Source organism: Grammomys surdaster, unplaced genomic scaffold (genome assembly GCF_004785775.1).
Source record: "Grammomys surdaster isolate TR1022 unplaced genomic scaffold, NIH_TR_1.0 126198, whole genome shotgun sequence".
Lineage (NCBI taxonomy): Eukaryota > Metazoa > Chordata > Mammalia > Rodentia > Muridae > Grammomys > Grammomys surdaster.
The window spans coordinates 4,768,840-4,789,351 of NW_021621003.1; the positions used below are offsets into that span (position 1 = coordinate 4,768,840).

Consider the following 20,512-nt stretch of genomic DNA (forward strand, 5'->3'; position numbering starts at 1 on the left):
TCTCTAATGTTGCAATTAAAAAACAAATATTTTAATGAGTTCAGAGATGGAAGCCAAGTCGTTTCTTGGTATATTCAAGATATCTATCATCTATCTATCATCTATCTATCTATCTATCTATCTATCTATCTATCTATCTATCGACAGCATTTTTCTACATATCCCTGGCTGTCCTTGATTTCATTGTGTAGACCAGGTTGGCCTTGCACTCACAGAGATGCACAAAGCCTCTGGTCTCTAGTGTACCACCATGCCTGGTACTACACACACACACACACACACACACACACACGTGTGTGTGTGTGTGTGTGTGTGTATGTATGTATATCTCCATATCTCTGCTTCCTCACTTGTCAGATGGTGCTGAATGGTACTAAGGAGAGACACTTTGGAGGTGGGAGCCCACAAAAGGATTTCTCAAGCCTTCTCTGTACTGAGACTACAGAACAAGCACTCTATGGGCTGTACACAGGGCCCTGGCCTCTACCCCACTCTTCACTGTCTGGAGAACCTAGTGCCTCTTCTTGCCCAGAGTAAGCTGAAATGTTCTCGGTGTCCTAGAATGCAAAGTACTGCAGTGGAAAGCACAAGAAAGCTCAAGGGTGAGTGGCCTCAAATCAGTTTCTAGAAGACAGGAGCCGAGACTTGTCTCAGACATTTGGGAATCGGGATGTGATCACCAGTGAGTAACCCAAGTCCTGATTAATCAACTGCATGGATGTGAGGGAAGGGGACAAAGGGACTAACAGGGTAGGAGTTTTAGGACTCAGAGAATGAAAGGAACCCACACTGGTCATCGCTATATGCTGCTTTTACTCTTGTGGCTTTATTTTCAGATAAGGCGTGAGAGGGACGGGGTTACACGCGTACAGTGAGCGAAAGGCGCGTCTGGAAGGTAAACTGATGACGCAAACCTTGACTCTGATCCTTTCCCCACGCCCGAGTCGCCTAAATGCCCCAGAGCTCGGCCTCGCCCCCGGAGCCCCGCCCCGCAGGGCTCCTTTTGCGCCCCAGAGCCCCGCCCCGGCCCGCCCCCCGGAGCCCAGGAGAGGTGTGCGTGGCCGTGCCTCCGCGTGCGCAGCGGTGCGTGAGGGCGGGGCAGGGCGGAGGCGTTGGTCCGGCCACGTTCGTCCCGGCGGTTCCGGCTGCGGCGCGTGGGGGTGCACGGGGGGCGGGGCTGGCGCTGCAGCCGGATCCGGATGCGGCGGCGCTGTGACCCGCAGGGAGACTGACGCGCCGGGACGGGAGCGTGGTCCGCTCCGGTGCGGTGAGGCGGCCTAGGGCTGGGACGCGAGGGCTGGCGGGCTTGATACCGCTGCGGCCCGCGGAGGCTGGGACGCCCCTGTCTAGGAGCCGGGCGGCTAAGCTTGATGCCCGGTGGTCCGGCCGGGCAGGGTCTGGGGGGTCCTAGGGAGCGGAGTGTCCGTGGTGTGGGACTGGGGGACGGTCCTCGCCTTGTCTGCCGCCGTCGTTATGAAAGGGCGCGAACTCTAGGTTCCCTGTTACCGGTGCAGCGGTCAGAGCGGCTGAAGACACGCGCCGGCTCTGAAGAGCCCCAGCTGCGCAGACTGTATGAGACCTGGGGTGGGGGAACAACCTAGGACTTGAACCCCTAGAAACACCAACTGTGTGGTTTCTGTTGTAAAGGCTAATGTTTATGTAAGGCAAGCATAAAATTTGTTCCTGTAAAAATAAATGGGGATTTGTTTGGTTGGGATCTGATTTTTCTGCTGTAGAGCTCAATGGGAAAATGAGAGGATCTCATTCAAGGCCACTCATTTGTTGATGCATTACCTTAGGACTAGTCATAGGAACTCCGTGCTCCAACTGTGCAGCTAGATTGGGGATAATCAGATGGTGTAGATTAAGTACACTAATGGGAAATACTTCTTGCTTCATGAAATACTTTCTTCATGAAGATACTCGGAGCTGTCTACCTGTCTGTCTGTCTGCCTAGCTATCTGCCTACCTGTCACCTATCACAGCGATTTTGATTTGGCTGCAGATCATGTTTAGAAATTTGTGAATCCTGGTCTTCAGTCTTTCTTACTTGTTGCTCCCGTGTTTTTCTAGAAGCAGCTGCTCCCCATCTGAATCTAGTCTCATTCAGAGGCTGAAAAACCAAACTTGAAGTTTGGTGTATGTCTTTTGTGTTGTCACTCGTGGCCATGTGGCAATCTTTTTTTCTTCGTGACTTTCTGAGGTGTGATTTCTAGACGATACCTTCCGTCATTCATTATTCATTGACTAGAGGTTTACCTCGCTAGGGCTTAAGCAATACTCAGGCCTTGTGAACAAATGCTAATTTAGCAGTTAAACACGAAGGGCTAGAGGGAAAGTTGCTTGAGTTATGAGTTTATAGCCAAACTAGAGGAAGTTAGGTAGTGATGACCTTTAAGTGCTACAAAATGAAGGCTTGTTTTGAAAAAACAGCCTGTATAGCAGGGGTTAGCCTTGAACTTGAGGGGAGGAGTGGGGGGGTTACCTTAGAACCAACTTTTAAAAAAAATCTCCATGTTTATGTCAATTCCCATAATTAGTTTTAAACTGTGTCTTTGTGTTTTGAGACAGGTGTGACTGGGTAGCCTGCTGTCCTTGAGCTCCCACAGTTCATGCTTCAGCCTCCCTAGCACTGGATCCAGGTGTTTGCCACCTCACCTGAAGTTTTATTAGATTGTAATAAGGCATGGCCTTTGTCTACATCATAAATTGTGTCTTTATGACTAGGAAGATAGGCCTTTCCCCTTTAGGTTTTATAAACCTCATTTTAAAAGGGGCTTGACTCTAATCAGATCCTTTGTGTTTAACCAGACCAGTGCCTGTCGTCATCTGTTTAGTAATAAATGCTAGAAACTGATTTAATGGTGCTGAAGTATGGTGGGACACACCTGTAATCAGCACGGGGAATATGGAAACAGGAGAACCAAGAGTTAAAAGGAGGCTGGGGAGGCGGCTGAGAGAGTAAATCTTCTGCAATGGAAGACTGAGAACCAGAATTCTGATTCCCAGAACCCATGTAAAGAAAATAGGGTGGGCTTAGTAGCCCACCTGTAATCAGGAGACAGAGAAGTCCTTTGAGTAAACTGGCTATTCTCACTAACCTAAAAGTGGGTCGTGGGTTTGGGGAGAGAACTGCTTTCAGGATATACCGTGGAGAGAGATTGAAGAAGATGCCTGGTGTCAACCTTGGGCCTCCACTCTCACAGGCACAGGTGCACATGCACCCAACACACATACAAACACGCCTGCACAAGTGCACAGGTACAATGAAGGGCAAGAGGCCAAACTAAGTAAGCTACATGATGAAACCCTGTTCTTAGAAAGTGATTTCCTGGCATTGTTTAGTTCCTTCTTCACTATTTATGTGGCTTCCTTGTAGATAATGTACTTACCCACCCACTGACTTTGGACCTGGGTAGCTGGTCAGTGGAACGTGGCTAGAAATTACTGTGCTAATCACAGGTTGCCCTTTTCTGCTTGCCCCTTGAGTTTGTCACCTTTGCCAGGAGGAGAGCTTATCTAAAATGGCCTTTTCAGTATGGGTGGAGATAGCTTAGTGAAGGATAAAGGGGAACAAGGAGAATCAGAGTGGGGGGACATGTGGGAAGGGACACAGCTTTCATGCCTTTGTTTAGTTACCTGGAAGCTTCAGGGTTTACTTTGTAAAACTTAAAGTGCATGCTAAAGTACTTCAGCTATGCACTGTAACATTTAGCTACGTAAACGTGTCACTTTATTTGGGAGCCTTTTAAGGATTTCTTTTGTAAATCAATTATTGATAACCCGTGAGTTCTTTAAAATCCTTTAGTGTCAATCACATCTTGCTTTCCCTTTCCCAGCATCCCCGTTGGGCACCACCAGCGTTGCTAGTTGAAGACTGAGCTCGGGTGAACCCAATGTGGCTGCTTCCATTTTGTAAACAGTACATTAAAACAAGATAGTCATTTCTTGGTGCCTGGACAGTGGGTTCTTATTTCTACCCAGAATGCCTTTATACATTTTTGATTAGTGTGAAATTCTCATTTCCAAAATTGAGCTTCTAAGTACTGTTGTAACTTTTTAATTCTTATACAACAACGGAATACAGGGATTTGGCTAAGCTAGACTAGTAAATAGGTGACGTCATTCTGCTTAGTAGAATCAGTGATGTAACTTGTGATAAAGTGCAAAAGAAAAACATAGCACTCACTGCTAGAAAACTGCTAGAGTTTCAGAGTGACACCAAGCATTAACTCATGTGCATTAGGCCTGTGACGCTGTCTGTGGTCATGTTATTGTCCTCAGCTTGGAACTTTAAGCAAATTCCTCTCTTTTCTTGCTCATCTATAAGATACGATCAGGATACATCTTTTATTGGTTGTTAAAGAATTAACAAATATAAAGCACAAACCAAATTAATCAATATTACATATTTTATGATCATTTACAAAATAGGACCATCTAGTTAAAGAAATGTACAGGAAAAAATATTAATAACTTGTTAAAATTTATTATGACTTAATTTTTTTTGAGACAGTTTCATATAACATTGGTCATATGTGTGTCTTGAGACATATTCCACAGTGTAACCCAGTCTGGCCTTATTCCCTTAGTGTCTCAAGTTCTGGGATTATAAGCGTGTCCCACTGTCTCTGGTGTATAGCATGAAAAACAAACCACCACCACCAAAACCCCACTGGTTATTAAACTGTTTAGAAGCAGCTACCATAGGCATTTAGAAAGCCTGCCATGAAAACAAATGCAGACACAGTATCTGTCATGGCTAAGGTAATACTATTGTGAATACAGAGAATAGTGAAGTAATTTAAGTAATTCCTAAGTTATCTTGTTTGTGGTTCATATGTAAGTCACGTTCATATGTTCAAGTGGGTCTTCAGTGACCCTGGATACCAAGTGATTTCTGAGCCTCGTGATAAATGTAAGCCTCTAACTGTACAAACCTGAGCACCCCTAAGACGTCAGTGCTGCCCAGTAGCCCAGCCCACAAGGGTAAGGCACTACATGACCTGCTAGAGAATGGAGTTTTTCTTTTGTTTGTTTGTTTGGTTTTTCGAGAGAATGGAGTTTTAAAGTCTTGTTTTTGTTGATTTAATTTCACTACTGAACACATTTCCCAACTGATATTAAAGATGGTTTTTAATATGTAAACATGTTTACAGTTAGAGATTCTAGGTAGCTAAAGTAGAGTAGCTGATAAAATATTATAGAACCCACTTGTATGATGAAATTAACTTCCTCATCAAGCACAAATTTTCTTTTATAAGGCCTTTCAACATTCAAAATTTTATTTTAGACTTTACTGGAAAGATGAAACCTGATGAAACTCCTATGTTTGACCCAAGTTTGCTCAAAGAGGTGGACTGGAGTCAGAATACAGCTATATTTTCTCCAGCCATTTCTCCAACGCATCCTGGAGAAGGCTTGGTTTTGAGGCCTCTCTGTACTGCAGACTTAAATAAAGGTATGGGCCCAACTTTAGTTTGAGAATCCTAACTGGAATTTGTTGCTTTCTTCATAAGTATGATGCAAACTTAAAATAGTACTTTTGTACTTAAAGTGACTGGTTCACTCAACTGTAATAGGCATGGATCATGGCTAAGATCAGATATTTCTATGATATATTTAAAAATAACGAAGTACAAGAGTATTCCATCCAAAAGGATGTCTCAAAAACAAAAGTGAAGTTATAATGTATGAAACACATGAAGAGTTTCTCCAAGAAGCTAGACAGGCAAAGGTACATTCCTTGGACAAACTGAAAGGGTTTTATTTAGTCCCATGTAATTCTTTAACATCTAAATTATCCAAAATAATTTCTTGAAACTTTGGTAATAACATTTTGTCTCACTATTTTCTTCTAGATAGGTATTTGAATAAAGTGTCTTTGGCCAGAATTATTGCATGTAGAAAAATTAAGACTAAAACAGTTCAAAATGTACTTTTAGCATTACCATTAGTTTTTTGGGTTTATTTTTATTTTTTTGAGACACAGTCTATGTAGTCCTGGCTGTCCTTGAACTCAGACCTACCTGCCCCTGCCTCGCAAGTGCTGGGATTTTTAAAGGCATGTGCCACTATGCCCATTGGCATTATCTTTTTTTTTTTTTCTTTTTTTCGAGACAGGGTTTCTCTGTGTAGCCCTGGCTGTCCTGGAACTCACTCTGTAGACCAGGCTGGCCTCGAACTCAGAAATCCGCCTGCCTCTGCCTCCCAAGTGCTGGGATTAAAGGTATGTGCCACCACTGCCGGCCAGGCATTATCATTAAAATTAAAAAATTTAAAAATTGTTCCAACAGCGATATATTAGTTACCCTTTATCTTACAAGTGATATATTCAGCGGCGGTGAGAATCTTCTTGCACTTTTTTGAGTCATGTATTTAGGAAAATGTGGCATCCCTTACATAAAATTTAAATAGCACTTAACAGTGTACATGCTGGTTCTGTAATTATTGATAGTAAGGTCTGAACTACCTTAAAATCATGCAGGCAAATATTGTTGAAGGCTGTCATTTGCTATTGTTTATAAAAAGAATAGGTACTGTATGAAAATGCCCTTATGTGTACAGGACCATGTATAATGAATGCACACAATACACTGTTGAAAATTTGCATGTTTAACCAGCAAACCTTGATTAAAGATTATTATGAAACATGATTATAGAGTTTTGAAAAAGTAACTTTCTTTAACCCACCTAATGTTTCTGCTGCTTTCCATATTTTAATCTTTTTTTTTGCTTTTCTCCTCAAATGTTTTAAAACTAGGTTTTTTTAAGGTATTGGGTCAGCTGACAGAGACAGGTGTTGTGAGCCAGGAGCAGTTCATAAGTAAGTACCATGCAGCACCTTATCTGAATGCCTAGAAGTCTGTTCAGTACCTGCTCAAATAGCTGAAAGTTATAAATCAGCCATCCTTATAGAATCCAGATGTTTTGTATAACTTGATATTTACTCTAGAATTACTTTCCTTTTATTGTAGTATATCTTTTTTTTTTTTTAAAGATTTATTTACTTATTTATTATATATACAGCGTTCTGTCTGCATGTATCCTGCAGGCCAGAAGAAGGCACCAGATGTCATTATAGATTGTTGTGAGCCACCATGTGGTTGCTGGGAATTGAACTCAGGACCTTCACAAGAACAGACTTAACTCTTAACTGCTGATCCATCTCTCCAGCCCTGTAGTATATCTTCCTATGTGGTTATGTTTAGCACAGAAATTTCATTACCAACTTAAAAAAATTTATGAGTTTATTTTCCTATTCTATTCTATTCTATTCTATTCTATTCTATTCATTTCTTCATTCATTTTTTTATGTTGAATTTTAAGGTTGGGTATCTTAGTCTAACAATCCCCTTCTCCCTTTGAGACATGAGAAAATGGGTTTCCAAAAAGAACCAGTCATACCCAAGATCACAGTTAATTATTGGCAAGAAAGATGGAACCTTCTTAGCTTTATTCAGTGTCCTAACTCTATGAATGCATTTCCTTTAGTCAGTAATTTCTCCAACCAGGCCAAGAATGAAGATCAAGATTCTATAGTTTTGTTTATTTTCCTTCATTGAATTATTTCCCTCCCTACTTGGAACCTATATAGAATGATACTTTGAAAATAAACACTATCTGAGTTTTAGAGCTTGGCTTTTAAACCCCTTTGCTTCTCTGCATTCGTATCAGAATAGATGAAAAAGTGTAGCTTTTTCTAGCAATATAAAGTGCTAAATGCTATTTGAGGGAATGTAGCTTTGCTTTTATTGGTTGTATGACTTTGGAAAAACTGCTTAAGTAGGGATGTATCTCATCTTTGTAAGGTGCCTTTATAGCAAAGATCCTATTTCTAAAAGAACAAATACGTAATCATAAAACATTGGAAAAACAAATGGAAAACTTTTGTCAAAATATTTTGAAACCAAGACTGAATTGTGGATATAATATGCTCTTATAATAACCTGCAGTTTTGTTCTTTGAGTATCTGTTGAGTGTTAGTTTTAGATAAATGTAAATTAAGTGAGAAGATTTGACATTTTAGTCACAGAAATGGCAACATGCAGAGTTTATCTGTAATACTGTGTTGCTCATCTGAAAGAACTTGAGTCTTACCTTGCTAGCAGATTTGTGTGTGTGTGTGTGTGTGTGTGTGTGTGTGTTTCTGGGTACTAAACCAGGTAACATCACTCTCTACTTCAGGGTTACATCGCCATTCTGTATTAACAGATGAATTTAAAGGTGTGGACCACCCAATGCTGACCATTGGTATTTCAACTCCTTGATGTTTTAAATAATGTAGTATTTTTAGAAGAGGAAACGGGCTGGTTGTAGTGGTACCCTTAATTCTAGAGCTTGGGGGGGGTGCGGGGGGAGGGGTCAGAGACAGGAAGATCTCTGTGAGTTCAAGACCAATCTGGTCACTTCCAGTCTGGGCCCCAGCATAGAGCAGGTCACAGGCAGCAGCTCAGCACCCAACCCCAGAAAACCGAGAGAAAGAGGGACTCCCAGGAGCTTTAACTCAGGCAACATCCCAGGTAAAAATGAATCACCCGTGATGTCTGCTGTTAGAAGTTCTAATCCAGATGCTGGCCTCCGAACTTACACTACTCAGACCTTTGAAGGGCCACTGACAAGGACATCAAACAGCTAGAGATTGACATCACTAACCTGAAGAAATCCCTCCTTTCGCTGTCTGAAGAGACTTCCTAAAATCGCAAAGATCCTTATTGGACTTGATTTACTCTATTACAATAGAAAAGGCTGTGTACAGCTCTTGACTGTGTACAGCTCTTAAAGAAGAAGGTTGCTTTTACAGAGAGAAGACAAGGAGGGTTAAAGAGAGCATGAAACAGGTAGTGAAGGCCCTAAGAAAAATCAGAGAGAGAAAGAGACAGATGAAGGCTGGTATAAGAATTGGTTTTCAGCCTCCCCAAGGTTGTCAACCCTATTTCCTCCCATCTTGGGACCATTATTTGGGTTGTTTTTGCTTTTTTTCTGCTGGTCCCTGGCTCTCAAACAGGCGGACTAACTCTGTGATACAACAGATAAATAATTTGGTAGCAAAACCTACTCAGATACATTATCATAAGTTAGCTATGGAGGACCACGAGACTCAAGATGAGGTTGCTACTTTATACAGGGTGTTCCCAAAACCCATCTCCACCCAACCTAAAAAGAAGGGACTTCCGCCCCTAGACCAAGCAGAGAGGGGCCACCCAGAACCCCCTCTGTCAGGCGATCTGAATTCTTGCTTAGGCTGCGAGGCTAAGCACTGCAAGGGAATATAAATAAAAGTTAAAAATATCTCTCTGGGTTCCCTGAGGGACAAGCCTGACTGCATAGGGGTTGATGTCAAAAGTATCCCCTCTCCAGAAAAAAGACATCGGGACGGGTATGGTCCTCATGCCTCACTGGACAACGACAGGGGGACTGGAGCCATTACAAGGTCCCCTTCAAATACTGGAGGTCAGGCCTCTATCCCTGCCTTGGCAAGATTAGATTCGCCACAGCCCGTCTATACTTAGAGAAGGGAGGAGAGGTCAGGGGCAGCCCTGCTTACCCACTGAAGGCCTAAAATCAGCAATAGGCCTGTCATACATGTATACTAACACCAAGTCTTGGGTCTCAGTGGAAAAACATTGAAACAGATGGCTATAAGCTAATGTCAACAGGCAGCTTTTGTGGAGATTCACCAGCCTGAGTAGTCATAGACCTTGTAAATAGGTAGCCTGGGCAGACAATACCAACTTAGATAAGGACAAGCGAGTTATAGGCAGAGTCAGTGACTTGTCCCCTGAACCTTCACCCAGCCGATACCCGGTTCTGATGATATCTGTATTCCCCCTGATCACCCACACTCCAGTGTCATTCCCTTCCCCACATCCTGCCTTTCTGTGTTTATAACCCCTGTGTGAATGAATTACAGTTTGAGAAAAAATAAATTATATATATATGAAAAGAAACACACACACACAAAAGACCAATCTGGTCTACAGAGGAAGTTCTAGAACATCCAGAGTGATATAGTGATACCCCTTCTCAAAAAACCCAAATAAATAAATGTCTTATGCTCAGTTTACTTCACTTGCTAGAAACTTAAGCACTGTGGCAAAATAGCTTTAACATCCAAAGATGAAGTCTGACAAACTTGGTGCTTTTCTTGAATTCAGTAAAATAGAAATGCCTACTATCTAACACTTTTTGACATTTCCTGACAGAATCTTTTGAGCATATGAAGAAGTCTGGGGATTACTATGTTACAGTTGTGGAAGATGTGACCCTAGGACAAATTGTGGCTACAGCAACTCTGATAATAGAACATAAATTTATCCATTCATGTGCTAAGGTATGTACTCAGATTAATGCCTTTGAATAAAGCACACAGATATTTTCTAATGAAACCAACTTGGAAACTTCATTAGCAAAATCAGTGTTCCAGTAATTGTTCATTGCTCCTTAGCAGAAGACACTTCTGAAGTTTCTGCAAATTACCATCCAATGTGAGCCAGCAGGTAGATGGCTCAAGAGGTTGGCCACCAAGCCCAACCACCCAAGTCCCAGCACTGGGATCGGCAAGTCCAAGGATAGAACTAAGTATCACATGTTGTAGTGTGACTTCCACAGATACCCCAAAAGCCATTCACAAATGCAGACACAAATCCACTCACCTTTTCTGGACGTAGGAAAAAATGAGCATGTACTCTGTAGGTTATGGGCTTTAGTTTCTGCACTTAACATTGGTAAGCTGTGCTGGATATAAATTGTTATTAACTAACAAGGAGGATAGACTATGTTTATGACAAGATGACATTATGGTGACTGGGGTGTGGAGGTCTGCTTTAATAGAGACGGGAGGTTGAGAGGGATATAGCTAAAAAACCGGTAAAGGAGCGGCTGATTTTCCTGTTTCCTGTGAAAAAGTAAAGACTGTCATTATCAACTGTTGGCTTAGTGGAAAAGAGGCTGAAGGCTCATCCTGTAGTACTGTGATTGTTTGCAGAGAGGGAGAGTAGAAGATGTCGTTGTTAGTGATGAGTGCAGAGGGAAGCAGCTCGGCAAACTGTAAGTATGTGCACGGAACCATGGAAACTGGATCATTTCTGTCACTTTGGCCTCTTGCTGAGATTTTTCTAATTTATTTCTGACCTTTAATCCTGAACTTATTCCCTGTATCTTAGACTGAATTTAATGAAAAATTAAATATAGTTTTGTTAGTTTTACCTCAGAATTTGAGAATTGAAAACATTTACCAAGAGTAACATGTAATTGAACTGTGCACACATGTTTGTATGGTACTGTTGACTCTAACATCCTAGGCAAGTTGTATTCTACCACTGAGGTATGTTGCAAGCAGTCTCCTCAATAGCAGTCCTTCCCACCTCCAAACCCCACCTTTGGTTTTGTTTTCCTAGACAGGGTTTCTCTGTGTAGCCCTGGCTGTCCTGGAACTCCGTATCCAGACCCAAAGTCACAGAGACTCACTTGCCTCTGCCTCCTGAGTGCTGGGATTAAAGGTGTGCACCACTACTGCTCAGACTTTTTTTTTTGAGACAAGTGTCTCATTAAATTCAGCCTTGTGATTTTTCTGCCTCAGTCTCCGGAGTAGTTGAAAACAGGCCTGGCTTAAACAGGCCTCTTTAACTCTTAATACTAGCATTCTCAGACTTGAACAAGTCACAGTGAGTACCCAGCACCTCCATCAGATAAAAATCAAAGGGAATGTTTAATATTTACATAGGGTAACTGCCAGGTTATGAGTTTCAACTCGTCTACTCAGTAAACAGGGTCAGGTGTGTTATCATACAGTGCCCTAAGTATTGAAAGACTTGACTTACGGAATGAACTGCACCAGCTCTTACTCTTCTAATCCATTCATGTCTAACAGTTTTGAATGACAAAAGATAGTTTATTCAAACCCGAAAGCCAGATGTGCCTAACTATAAAATTGGCTCACAGGAAGCTGAGGCAGAAAGATCACCTTAAGCTCAAGGCCAGCCTAGATTATATGACAAGATCTTATCTAAATATACAGACACATAACAGGAGAAAACCCTTCAGTTAGCACAGCAATTAGTCAACTTTTTAAAAATTTTGTTTTCCTTTGTTTCAGACAGGGTTTCTCTGTATATTCCTGGCTGTCCACTCACTCTGTAGACCAGGCTGGCCTCAAACTCAAATCTCCCTTCTTCCTTTCAAGTGCCAAAATTAAAGAGATTCAGACTAATCTTGAGTTTATCTGATCCATATTTCCTTTAAAAAGTAGCTTTTAAAATGATTGAAGATGCTTAGCATGGTGTCACAAACCTTTATTCATAGCTCTCAACAGGCAGAGGCAGGAAGCAGAGGCAGAGGCAGAGGCAGGCAGATCTATGGGTTAATGCTGGCCTGTTCTACATAGCCAGTTCCAAGCCAGCCAAGGCTATATATAATGAGACTGTCTCAAGAACATAGCTATTTCATACTCATTTTATATGAACCTGGCAAGTGTCTTAGTTGGAGTAGGGCATAAAGGTACTCCAACCCTGCAACCTTATGGTATCAATCAGATAAAGGGCATTCTTTGTGAGGTAAACCTATCTCTGAGCTATACCCCAACCTGGAACAAAGATATTTTGGGGTTCATTTTTTGAGTTAAGGTCTTGTGTTGCTTTATAGTAGAAGATGACCTTCAATTCCAGAGCCTCCTGTTTGGTTTGTGTCACCAAAGCTAGCTAGAAACCTTTCATAAAAAAATGGGCCATGTTTTTCAAGATTTGAGACATTTTAGTGTCTTCTTGTTTGTTTTTTGCTGTGTTTGGTTTCCCCAATCCCAGTATTGGGGTTGAAGCTAGAGCTTCACAGTTGCTTGAAAAGCACTCCATCACTGCTGTTTTCTCATTAAGTCTTAGTCTGAACCTATGCTCATTCCAGACATGCTGTGTAGTTCAGTTAGTCTTGCTTTACACTCATAGCAATCCTCTCTTTAGCCTCTCAAATAATGTCATATAATGCCACTCACTATACATAGGCTCATGCATAAATTCTTTTTAAAAATTTTTAAATTTTAAATGTGTGGGTGTTTTGCCTATGTATATATGTGTGCATGACTCCTGTTCCTGGTACCCTCAGAAGCCAGGGAGGTATCTGATGCCCTGGGAGAGGAGTTACAGATGGTTGTGAGCCAGGTCCTGGGAATTAAATCAGAAAATTTGAGAGCAGGCAGTGTTTTTAACCGCTAAGCCAAGTCTCTAGCCCTGCATGTGAATTAAAAAAAAAAAATGTTATGCATATAGGTGTTTTGCCTGTATGTATATATGTGTACTACTTGCATGCCTGTTGTCTGTTGAGGCCAAGAAGTCCAAAGAGGGCAAAGATTACCTGGAACTGAAGATACAGTTAGTAGTAGCCATGTGGGTGCTAGTCCTCTGGAAAAGCAAGTGCTATCTCTCCATCCTCTCTCTATTATAAAAAAAGTTTAGAGGTTAGCAAGGTGGGTGAGAGTTGTCACTCTTGGGAGGAGTCTATGCCTCAGTTTGATCCCAAGAAAGCAGAAAGGAGAGAACTACTCAAAATTGTGAAAATTGTGCTCTGAACTCCACCCTTGTGCTGTTGCTGTGTCCCCCCCTCCTATAATAAAAGAGGATGTAGGTTATTTATTAACCGTCTGGAGACTTAACGTTGTTTGAAACAAAATAAAAATGCCTCAGCAATTTAAATGTTTATTAACTTAATAATTTGAACACTTTAAAGGTGTATTATTGGAAGGGCCATGATCTAAACTTATATACTGAATAAGTACTTTTATTTTTATATAACACTAATCTGTGTTATTATCAAGGCCCATTTTGGTTAATGCTGTCTCATACTTTTTTTTTTTTTTTTTCAGGTTATTATCAACTCTTACTTTGCTAAGCAAGAAACTGAACTGTTACAAGATCACCCTTGAATGTCTACCACAAAATGTTGGTTTCTACAAAAAATTTGACTTTACAGTATCTGAAGAAAATTACATGTGTCGGAGGTTCCTAAAGTAAAAACCACCACCAAGAGGTTAATGCTACAAGGCTTTACTGTTTTAGAGTTCTTTTTTGTTGCTGCAACCCAGTGAGCTCCCTAACTCCTAGACTGAGAAAATGCTATATATGCCAGTGTCGTGACACAGGAGCAGCCCATGGCTGCTGGGAGTACAAATGATCACAAAGGGGGATGATTTTTAACCAAAGGAATATATTTTCAACTTGAATCTTTTCTTGCATTGTATTTTTCTAAAGTTTGTCTTCATTTCTTGGTAGTCAAGAGTATGGGTAGTGAACAGTTACGTCTGCTCTATGCTGCTCATTTTTAAATATATGTATATATATTGAATAAGGGTGTTTCTTACCATAAAATTATTTTTTGTCTCATACATCTATATAGACTTAAGGTGCACCACTTCTCACATTACAGTTGGACACTTGTTATTATGAACCACCAGATACATACTTGCACATTGATAATCCTATCCCTCCACAGTCTTTTTAAAGCAACAAAAGAGAAGAAAAATGGGAAAAGGTACAACAGCTTAAATAACTATTTTACTAAGTGTAGTTTTGTGCAGATACTGTACTACCTGTCTCATCTACCACATGATGTTAGAATTATCCATGGGCAGATACAGAGATTCACGGTCCTTTTCATCAGTCAGTGAGCAGCTCCCAGTGGAGCTTCTACCCTGGTTCCTGTTATCATCGACATCTGAAGCCTTTGAGTCACAAAAAATGTGTGTACTGCCTTTTTGGTGTAGCTTTTCTATTTAATGTGATTATAATGGTACTATTACTCTGGTCACTGTCCTGTTTTATTTATTTTAATGATTTTTAAAATAGAATCAGATACTTTATTAATAATGGTTCTAATCTTTTTGCATTCCATGTTATTACATTAAAGTTGTTTATATGAATAGTCTGTCACATTAGAATCTTGTCTTGTGTTTTTCTTGTTTGTTGACACATGGTGCCTGGAACTCCTCACACATGTTCTAAGAACTGGTATTCTAGGCACACACCACCATGATCAGCTTGAGTCTATTACGTTAAGACCTGGCTCTTAACAACCTAGTTTTATGTATCTTTTGGATTACTTCAATTGGACTTTTGGATTTTCCTCTAGTCATTAGGTTGACTTCCATTTTTAGAGTTCTTTAGTTCTGTAACCATGACAGAGCTTCATTAGAATTTACCAATGTTAAAAAAAGCCTTTCCCCCAAAGTAAAATTTAGCACTTTATTTCTTAGTGTTGTTAGTATTTCTGTAAAACCCACGGAGTTGTGTTAAGGTTTCTCTTAAATCCCTCTTACAGAAACAGTTGTACGTCACCAACTGAAAGAGTTTTAATAATAAAGAGTTAACTCACCTTAATCTGTGGGAGTAAAGCTGGGTACTTTTACCCAGAAGACAAAGAAGTTTTGAGGCATAAGGAATACGAATGAGCTTCTCAATCATTTGAAGTACAATGGCACAACAGTTTTAATACAACCACCAGTCTTCACAAAATAATTTTAATACTTTGTGCCCAGGCTAGCAGCATCTTGCACTGTGACATTCCTATACATACATAAGTATTTTATCTGAGTACAAATGTTAAATGTAGAATAACGTAAGCAATTGCCTATACAGAGGTAAATAGACACGTATGTTACTTTTCTTGAGTCACTTTTGCTGCATAGTAAATTGCAATTACATGTCACTATCATGTTACTGATTGAGAAAACACTTTGAACTGTGAGGTATGGTAGCTCCCTGTAAGAGAAGCATAACATGTAAACCTGAATATTTTGAGTGATTTTTTTTTTTTTTTAGCTGCCATGAATGGGAAAGACAAAAGAATTATCCAGCACTCAAGACTCTAGAAACTTATTTTCCTAATTAAAAAAAAATAAAACCCTTGCATAATTCTCAGCTATTTCCTACTATTTCCTCATTGGAGTGTTGCTGAATGGACAAAGATACTGTAAATACTGAGGTGGAGCTATGCTTTAGGATTGTGGATTAAACCAGTTATTAAAAAAGATCCATCAGGTAACTGCTTATTTACTTTACATCAAGTTGACATCCTAATATATACATCTCAACTTCATAATTCAAGATTGCACTTAAATACTTCTAATTAATTTGAATTCCATAGTAATTAAACAATTAAGAACCTTATGTTTTATTACAAAGGACATGCTTAACTTTTTCTGACATTACTTCTAGACTCAGATTAAGTACAACCCTACACCCCTTTCAAATGAATAGTCTGCTCTAGAAGCGGTTGAAAGCTGGTGGCAGAGTTATCACACTGGAACATTCCTTCCTACCATAGAGTTGGTAAAACATCTAACAAACAAGAAACTAACAGGAATCAGTTAAATTAGGAGAAGACTCCCTTCTCCACTCCAGTTTCCAGGAGCTGTCTCAAACTTTCAAAGTGGGGAGTAATAAAATTCCCTATGTTTTGATAAAAATGTATAGTTTTAATTATGAGCCCAGCTTACATATTTAATGTTGAAACTGGGTGAACATTCATACATTATTCAAGTTGTCTAGAGAATAAATCATGATTGGATAAGTTTATCATAGTTGACTTACAAAACACTGGAAATGGAACCTAAGACAGCTACTTAGACAGTAAATACAGAGGAATCAAAGAAGCTTGGAGGCTTCTTATGGAAGGACAAACCTCATCTGTCCATATCAGCTGTGCTCAACATGGTAGCAGTCCTAGTGTCTATGACTCTCCAGTTTATCGTGCTGGATAGGCACTTTATGTGAAAAGAAAAAAAATGACAGTGGATAGAAAAATGGAAAATTACCAGCTACAAATGACTGTCAATAACCTCTGTGTTTTTGGACAGACTCCTATTTAAAGAGGAACATGTATTTTTATAAAACTTACTTTAAAAAAAGTTATTTCAAACATCTCATCTTGGAAAAACCATTTTTTAAAATGGAGATTGCTTTAATAAGCACAATTTCTGTTCAACGAGTCATAGATTATGGGTTGACTCCAAGAGAGATCTTTGTTGACCTGTCCGGTGGTGATGTGTATACAGGAATTTTTGAATACTCAATGCAATCTTGGCTCTACTAGACCACCATGCCTGTGACACAATAGAATTAAAAGCAATGCTGTGTTTTAGAACTGAAAGATCGGAGATGGGATGGAAACCAGAAGAGGATAAAGATCAAGGTAACAGTAATTCTGGTTTATATTCAGGCTCCCACTGTGAAGGACAAAGAGCCTTTCTATGCTGTTAATGTCATAAGGTGGTGAGCAAAGCCAAGTAACTTAAGTGTAACCTGTTTGTTACCTTACACAGTGCCTCATGGTACCCTGGAAGTGTGCGGGTATCATTCCCAACAGTAAAGCACCTCGGAAGAGGACTGAGGAACATTCAGCTTGTTAAAGGAGCTGGGTTTGTGCTACCCTAAAGTCACATACAAAAAGTTAAAACACTTCTCTCTTCTGCACATCACACTTACAATAGTAAAATGTTTTTTTGTAGAACAACTTTTATACATATTGATAAAAACATGGAAAACTAAAGAGCCATAAAATGACAACATTGGTAATGCAGATTATGGTGTAAATTTGAGTTAATTTAGGAACAAAACAGTAATTTACAATACACTGAAGCCACCCACAAACTGTTTTCCCCAATGGCTACATCTTCAAAGCAAAGCTGTCAGCTGAACCTCACAGAAGTAATACAACGTAAAATAGAAGTAAATGTCTCATTCCAAATAATTTACTTTCTTCAAGCATCAGATTTAATTTATGGTTTTAAAACAATAAATTAAAGAAAAATGTTAATAGCTTTTCACTGCTTTATATACTAATTTAGAAGTCATGAGGATTTGCTTGTTTGTTGATGCAAGGCACTTTTCTTTTGGGGGTTTCATATTGAAGAAACAGTGCTACATTGGTTTGGTCTACTTTGAACCATTTTGGATAAAAGTTAGAAGAGCTAGGCAACTCTGAAAAGACCAAGTCTACATTTGGCTTAACCAGTAAAGAGAAAAAAGTCATACGGAAAATATAACACTATCCTTATTTTTTGAGTATCTGGTTCTGGAAAATAAGACTTCTTTCTTTGATCATTTCAACTTTTCTCATTTAGAGTAAGGGAGGCAATTGGAAAGGAAGTATTAACTGTATTAAATTAGTAAAGTAGGCTAGTTGGCTAAAGTCATGATTTAAAGATATGGGACCAAGAAGTTTAAAAAAATGGTAATCAAGTTACTGAATTATACTAAAAAAAAAAAACGTGGATGAGTTCTACATTTTGTTAACATTTCTGTAAGAGGCTCCATCATAAAATTGAACTGTAAAATTACTTTAAATGTAATATATATAACACAAAATGAGTTTTTAGGAAACATTAGGAAATTTGTTTGTTATAAATTATCCAAAATCTATAAACAAATCCCCCTAACTTGCATTTTGTTTAAAGTAATAACTTTATATCATACAAATAAATTTCAAGTATGAAAAGTGCATTATTGCAATAATACCTCTTTGCAAGTCCAAAATTCTTGGTTTATAATAAAACCATAGTTTTTTTTTTTTTTTTTTTTTAAAGTAAACCCATCACCCATCAGCGCCATCTACTGCAGAAGTCCAACATCTTAAAGTGTTGCTCAACAAGTTGCAGAGAACCATGTCTGGAAGCAACGTATAATTGAAAAGAAAGTACTTGTGTGTTTACCATGTCACATTATCACCACTAGGATCCTCTCCTTCCCAGATGGAAGCTCACACCCATCTAACAGTCCTCAGAGGTCAGCCATCTTGTGCAATTAACAGTTGTCACAGGTCAGCCGTTCTGTGCGGTTGCCACTTGCATGCTTCCAAAGTCATCGTCTTCTTCATGTGTTCTTTTCACACTACCTAAAGGTTATTGAATGAATGTACAGTGAAAACTTACAGAAACTCACATTAGGATACTACAGCAAAAATTTCTTCTTCCACCAAGAGATACTATATTAGCATTATAAAAATTTTATGCTTGAATTTATAGCACGCTTATGTTGTATCATGAAGATAAAGTTACTTTGGCGCCGGGCACCAAAGTGGTGGTGCACGCCTTTAATCCCAGTACTTGGGAGGCAGAGGCAGGCGGATTTCTGAGTTCGAGGCCAGCCTGGTCTACAGAATGAGTTCCAGGCAGGACAGCCAGGGCTACACAGAGAAACCCTGTCTTGAAAAGCCAAAAAACAAAAAAAACAAACAAACCCCCACCCTCAAAAAAAAGTTACTTTGGCAACTTAATGTCTTGTACATAGTAAAAGGTTTCAAAAGTCGGTGGTACATTAAATCTGATAATCACCAACTTTATGCTTTGTAGACAATATAAACATGTCCAAAGACAACTACTCATTAGTAGATGAGTTTGTGGTCAGAAGACTTTCAGATATAATTGTTCTGTTCACACAGTTATAGTTATGAAGAGCAACAGTTGAAAATATTTTTCTGCTAATGCTGTGGCTTTATCATCTAGACCTATGGTTTAGGAGCAAGGAACGCACACATCAGATAAGAGGTCCATTTTACTCCTTATACCAGAGTCTTCTGTACAAAAATATCCCACCAAGAATAAAAATTATCTCTGTGTGCCCTATAATCATATTCAGAAAGAAGTCTTGTGGAGGGGACAGCTAAAGGATAGTTAAATGGCAGCTGTCTGTGCTCTGTGACTAATGATGGCATGGCTGCAGGTTTAGAGTTGTGCTACATCATAGTATAGTCCAGATTGCAGATGGTTTGTTTTGTTTGTTTTTTGAGACAGAGTTTCTCCATGTAGCCCCAGCTGTCCAGGAATTTGCTCTCTAGATCAGGCTGGCCGAGGACAGGGAGTTGCCTGGCTCACATTGCAGATTCTAACAAAGTTATTGCTTAAACCAATGGAATAAAAGTAGAAGATAACTTCTAGCTTAAGAGTAAGCACAGGTGCATGGCTCCCATACAGTGATATGCTTCTCCAGGAGGGACTGGAGAAGAGTACAGTGAACAGCCTTATTTGAGGAGATGACATCTAAGTTATGTTTAAGAATAGGGAAGAGGAATATCATGCACTATAGTAAGGATAACATCTGAACAACTATCAGTTTAGTTTTTTGGAGTGTAGACACAAACTAAAAAAACCAAGGGCCAGCCAGGCAGTCGTGGTGCACGCTTTTAATCCCAGTACTTGGGAGGCAGAAGCAGGCAGATTTCTGAGTTCAAGACCAGCCTGGTCTACAGAGTGAGTTCCAGGACAGCCAGGGCTACACAGAGAAACCCTGTCTTGAAGAAACAAAACAAAACAAAACAAAACAAAACAAAACAAAACAAAACAAAACAAAACAAAACAAAAACCCAGAAGGCCTTTTACTATGTATGGTACACCTTTGCTACCCGTGGCTCTGCATGAGAACTAGGGCTCTCTTCAGCAGGCATGCTTATTTTGGACCCAGTTTACACTTCTGTAGGAATAGTCAATAAGTCTTTGGCGAAACAAAAACGTCATTACATTAATGAAGATAAA

The 20,512-nt window shown here is 39.7% G+C and overlaps 2 protein-coding genes across 4 annotated transcripts in view; one reads left to right on the forward strand and one right to left on the reverse strand.

The window, feature by feature from the left end:
• The first annotated feature begins 1,189 nt into the window (after nucleotides 1-1,189).
• Nucleotides 1,190-15,902, forward strand: Gnpnat1 (glucosamine-phosphate N-acetyltransferase 1). Of its 3 annotated transcripts, XM_028758465.1 has the most exons (7): nucleotides 1,190-1,262; nucleotides 5,294-5,461; nucleotides 6,764-6,826; nucleotides 10,206-10,333; nucleotides 10,988-11,049; nucleotides 13,853-14,016; nucleotides 15,804-15,902. In XM_028758465.1, the coding sequence occupies exons 2-6, from the start codon at nucleotides 5,308-5,310 to the stop codon at nucleotides 13,998-14,000; spliced, it is 555 nt and encodes a 184-aa protein (XP_028614298.1). In that variant the 5' UTR covers nucleotides 1,190-1,262; nucleotides 5,294-5,307; the 3' UTR covers nucleotides 14,001-14,016; nucleotides 15,804-15,902. The 3 variants fall into 3 exon arrangements, with proteins under 3 accessions (XP_028614298.1, XP_028614296.1, XP_028614297.1); XM_028758463.1 differs by lacking the exon at nucleotides 15,804-15,902 and having other exon boundaries at nucleotides 13,853-14,920; XM_028758464.1 differs by lacking the exon at nucleotides 15,804-15,902 and having other exon boundaries at nucleotides 1,209-1,267; nucleotides 13,853-14,920.
• Styx (serine/threonine/tyrosine interacting protein) overlaps nucleotides 15,446-20,512 on the reverse strand; it is a 32,733-nt gene continuing 27,666 nt past the window's right edge. Inside the window, exon 11 of the mRNA XM_028758462.1 lies at nucleotides 15,446-18,876. Within this exon, the coding sequence (XP_028614295.1) occupies nucleotides 18,803-18,876 (74 nt within the window). The 3' untranslated portion in view covers nucleotides 15,446-18,802. The remainder of the gene's footprint in view (nucleotides 18,877-20,512) is intronic.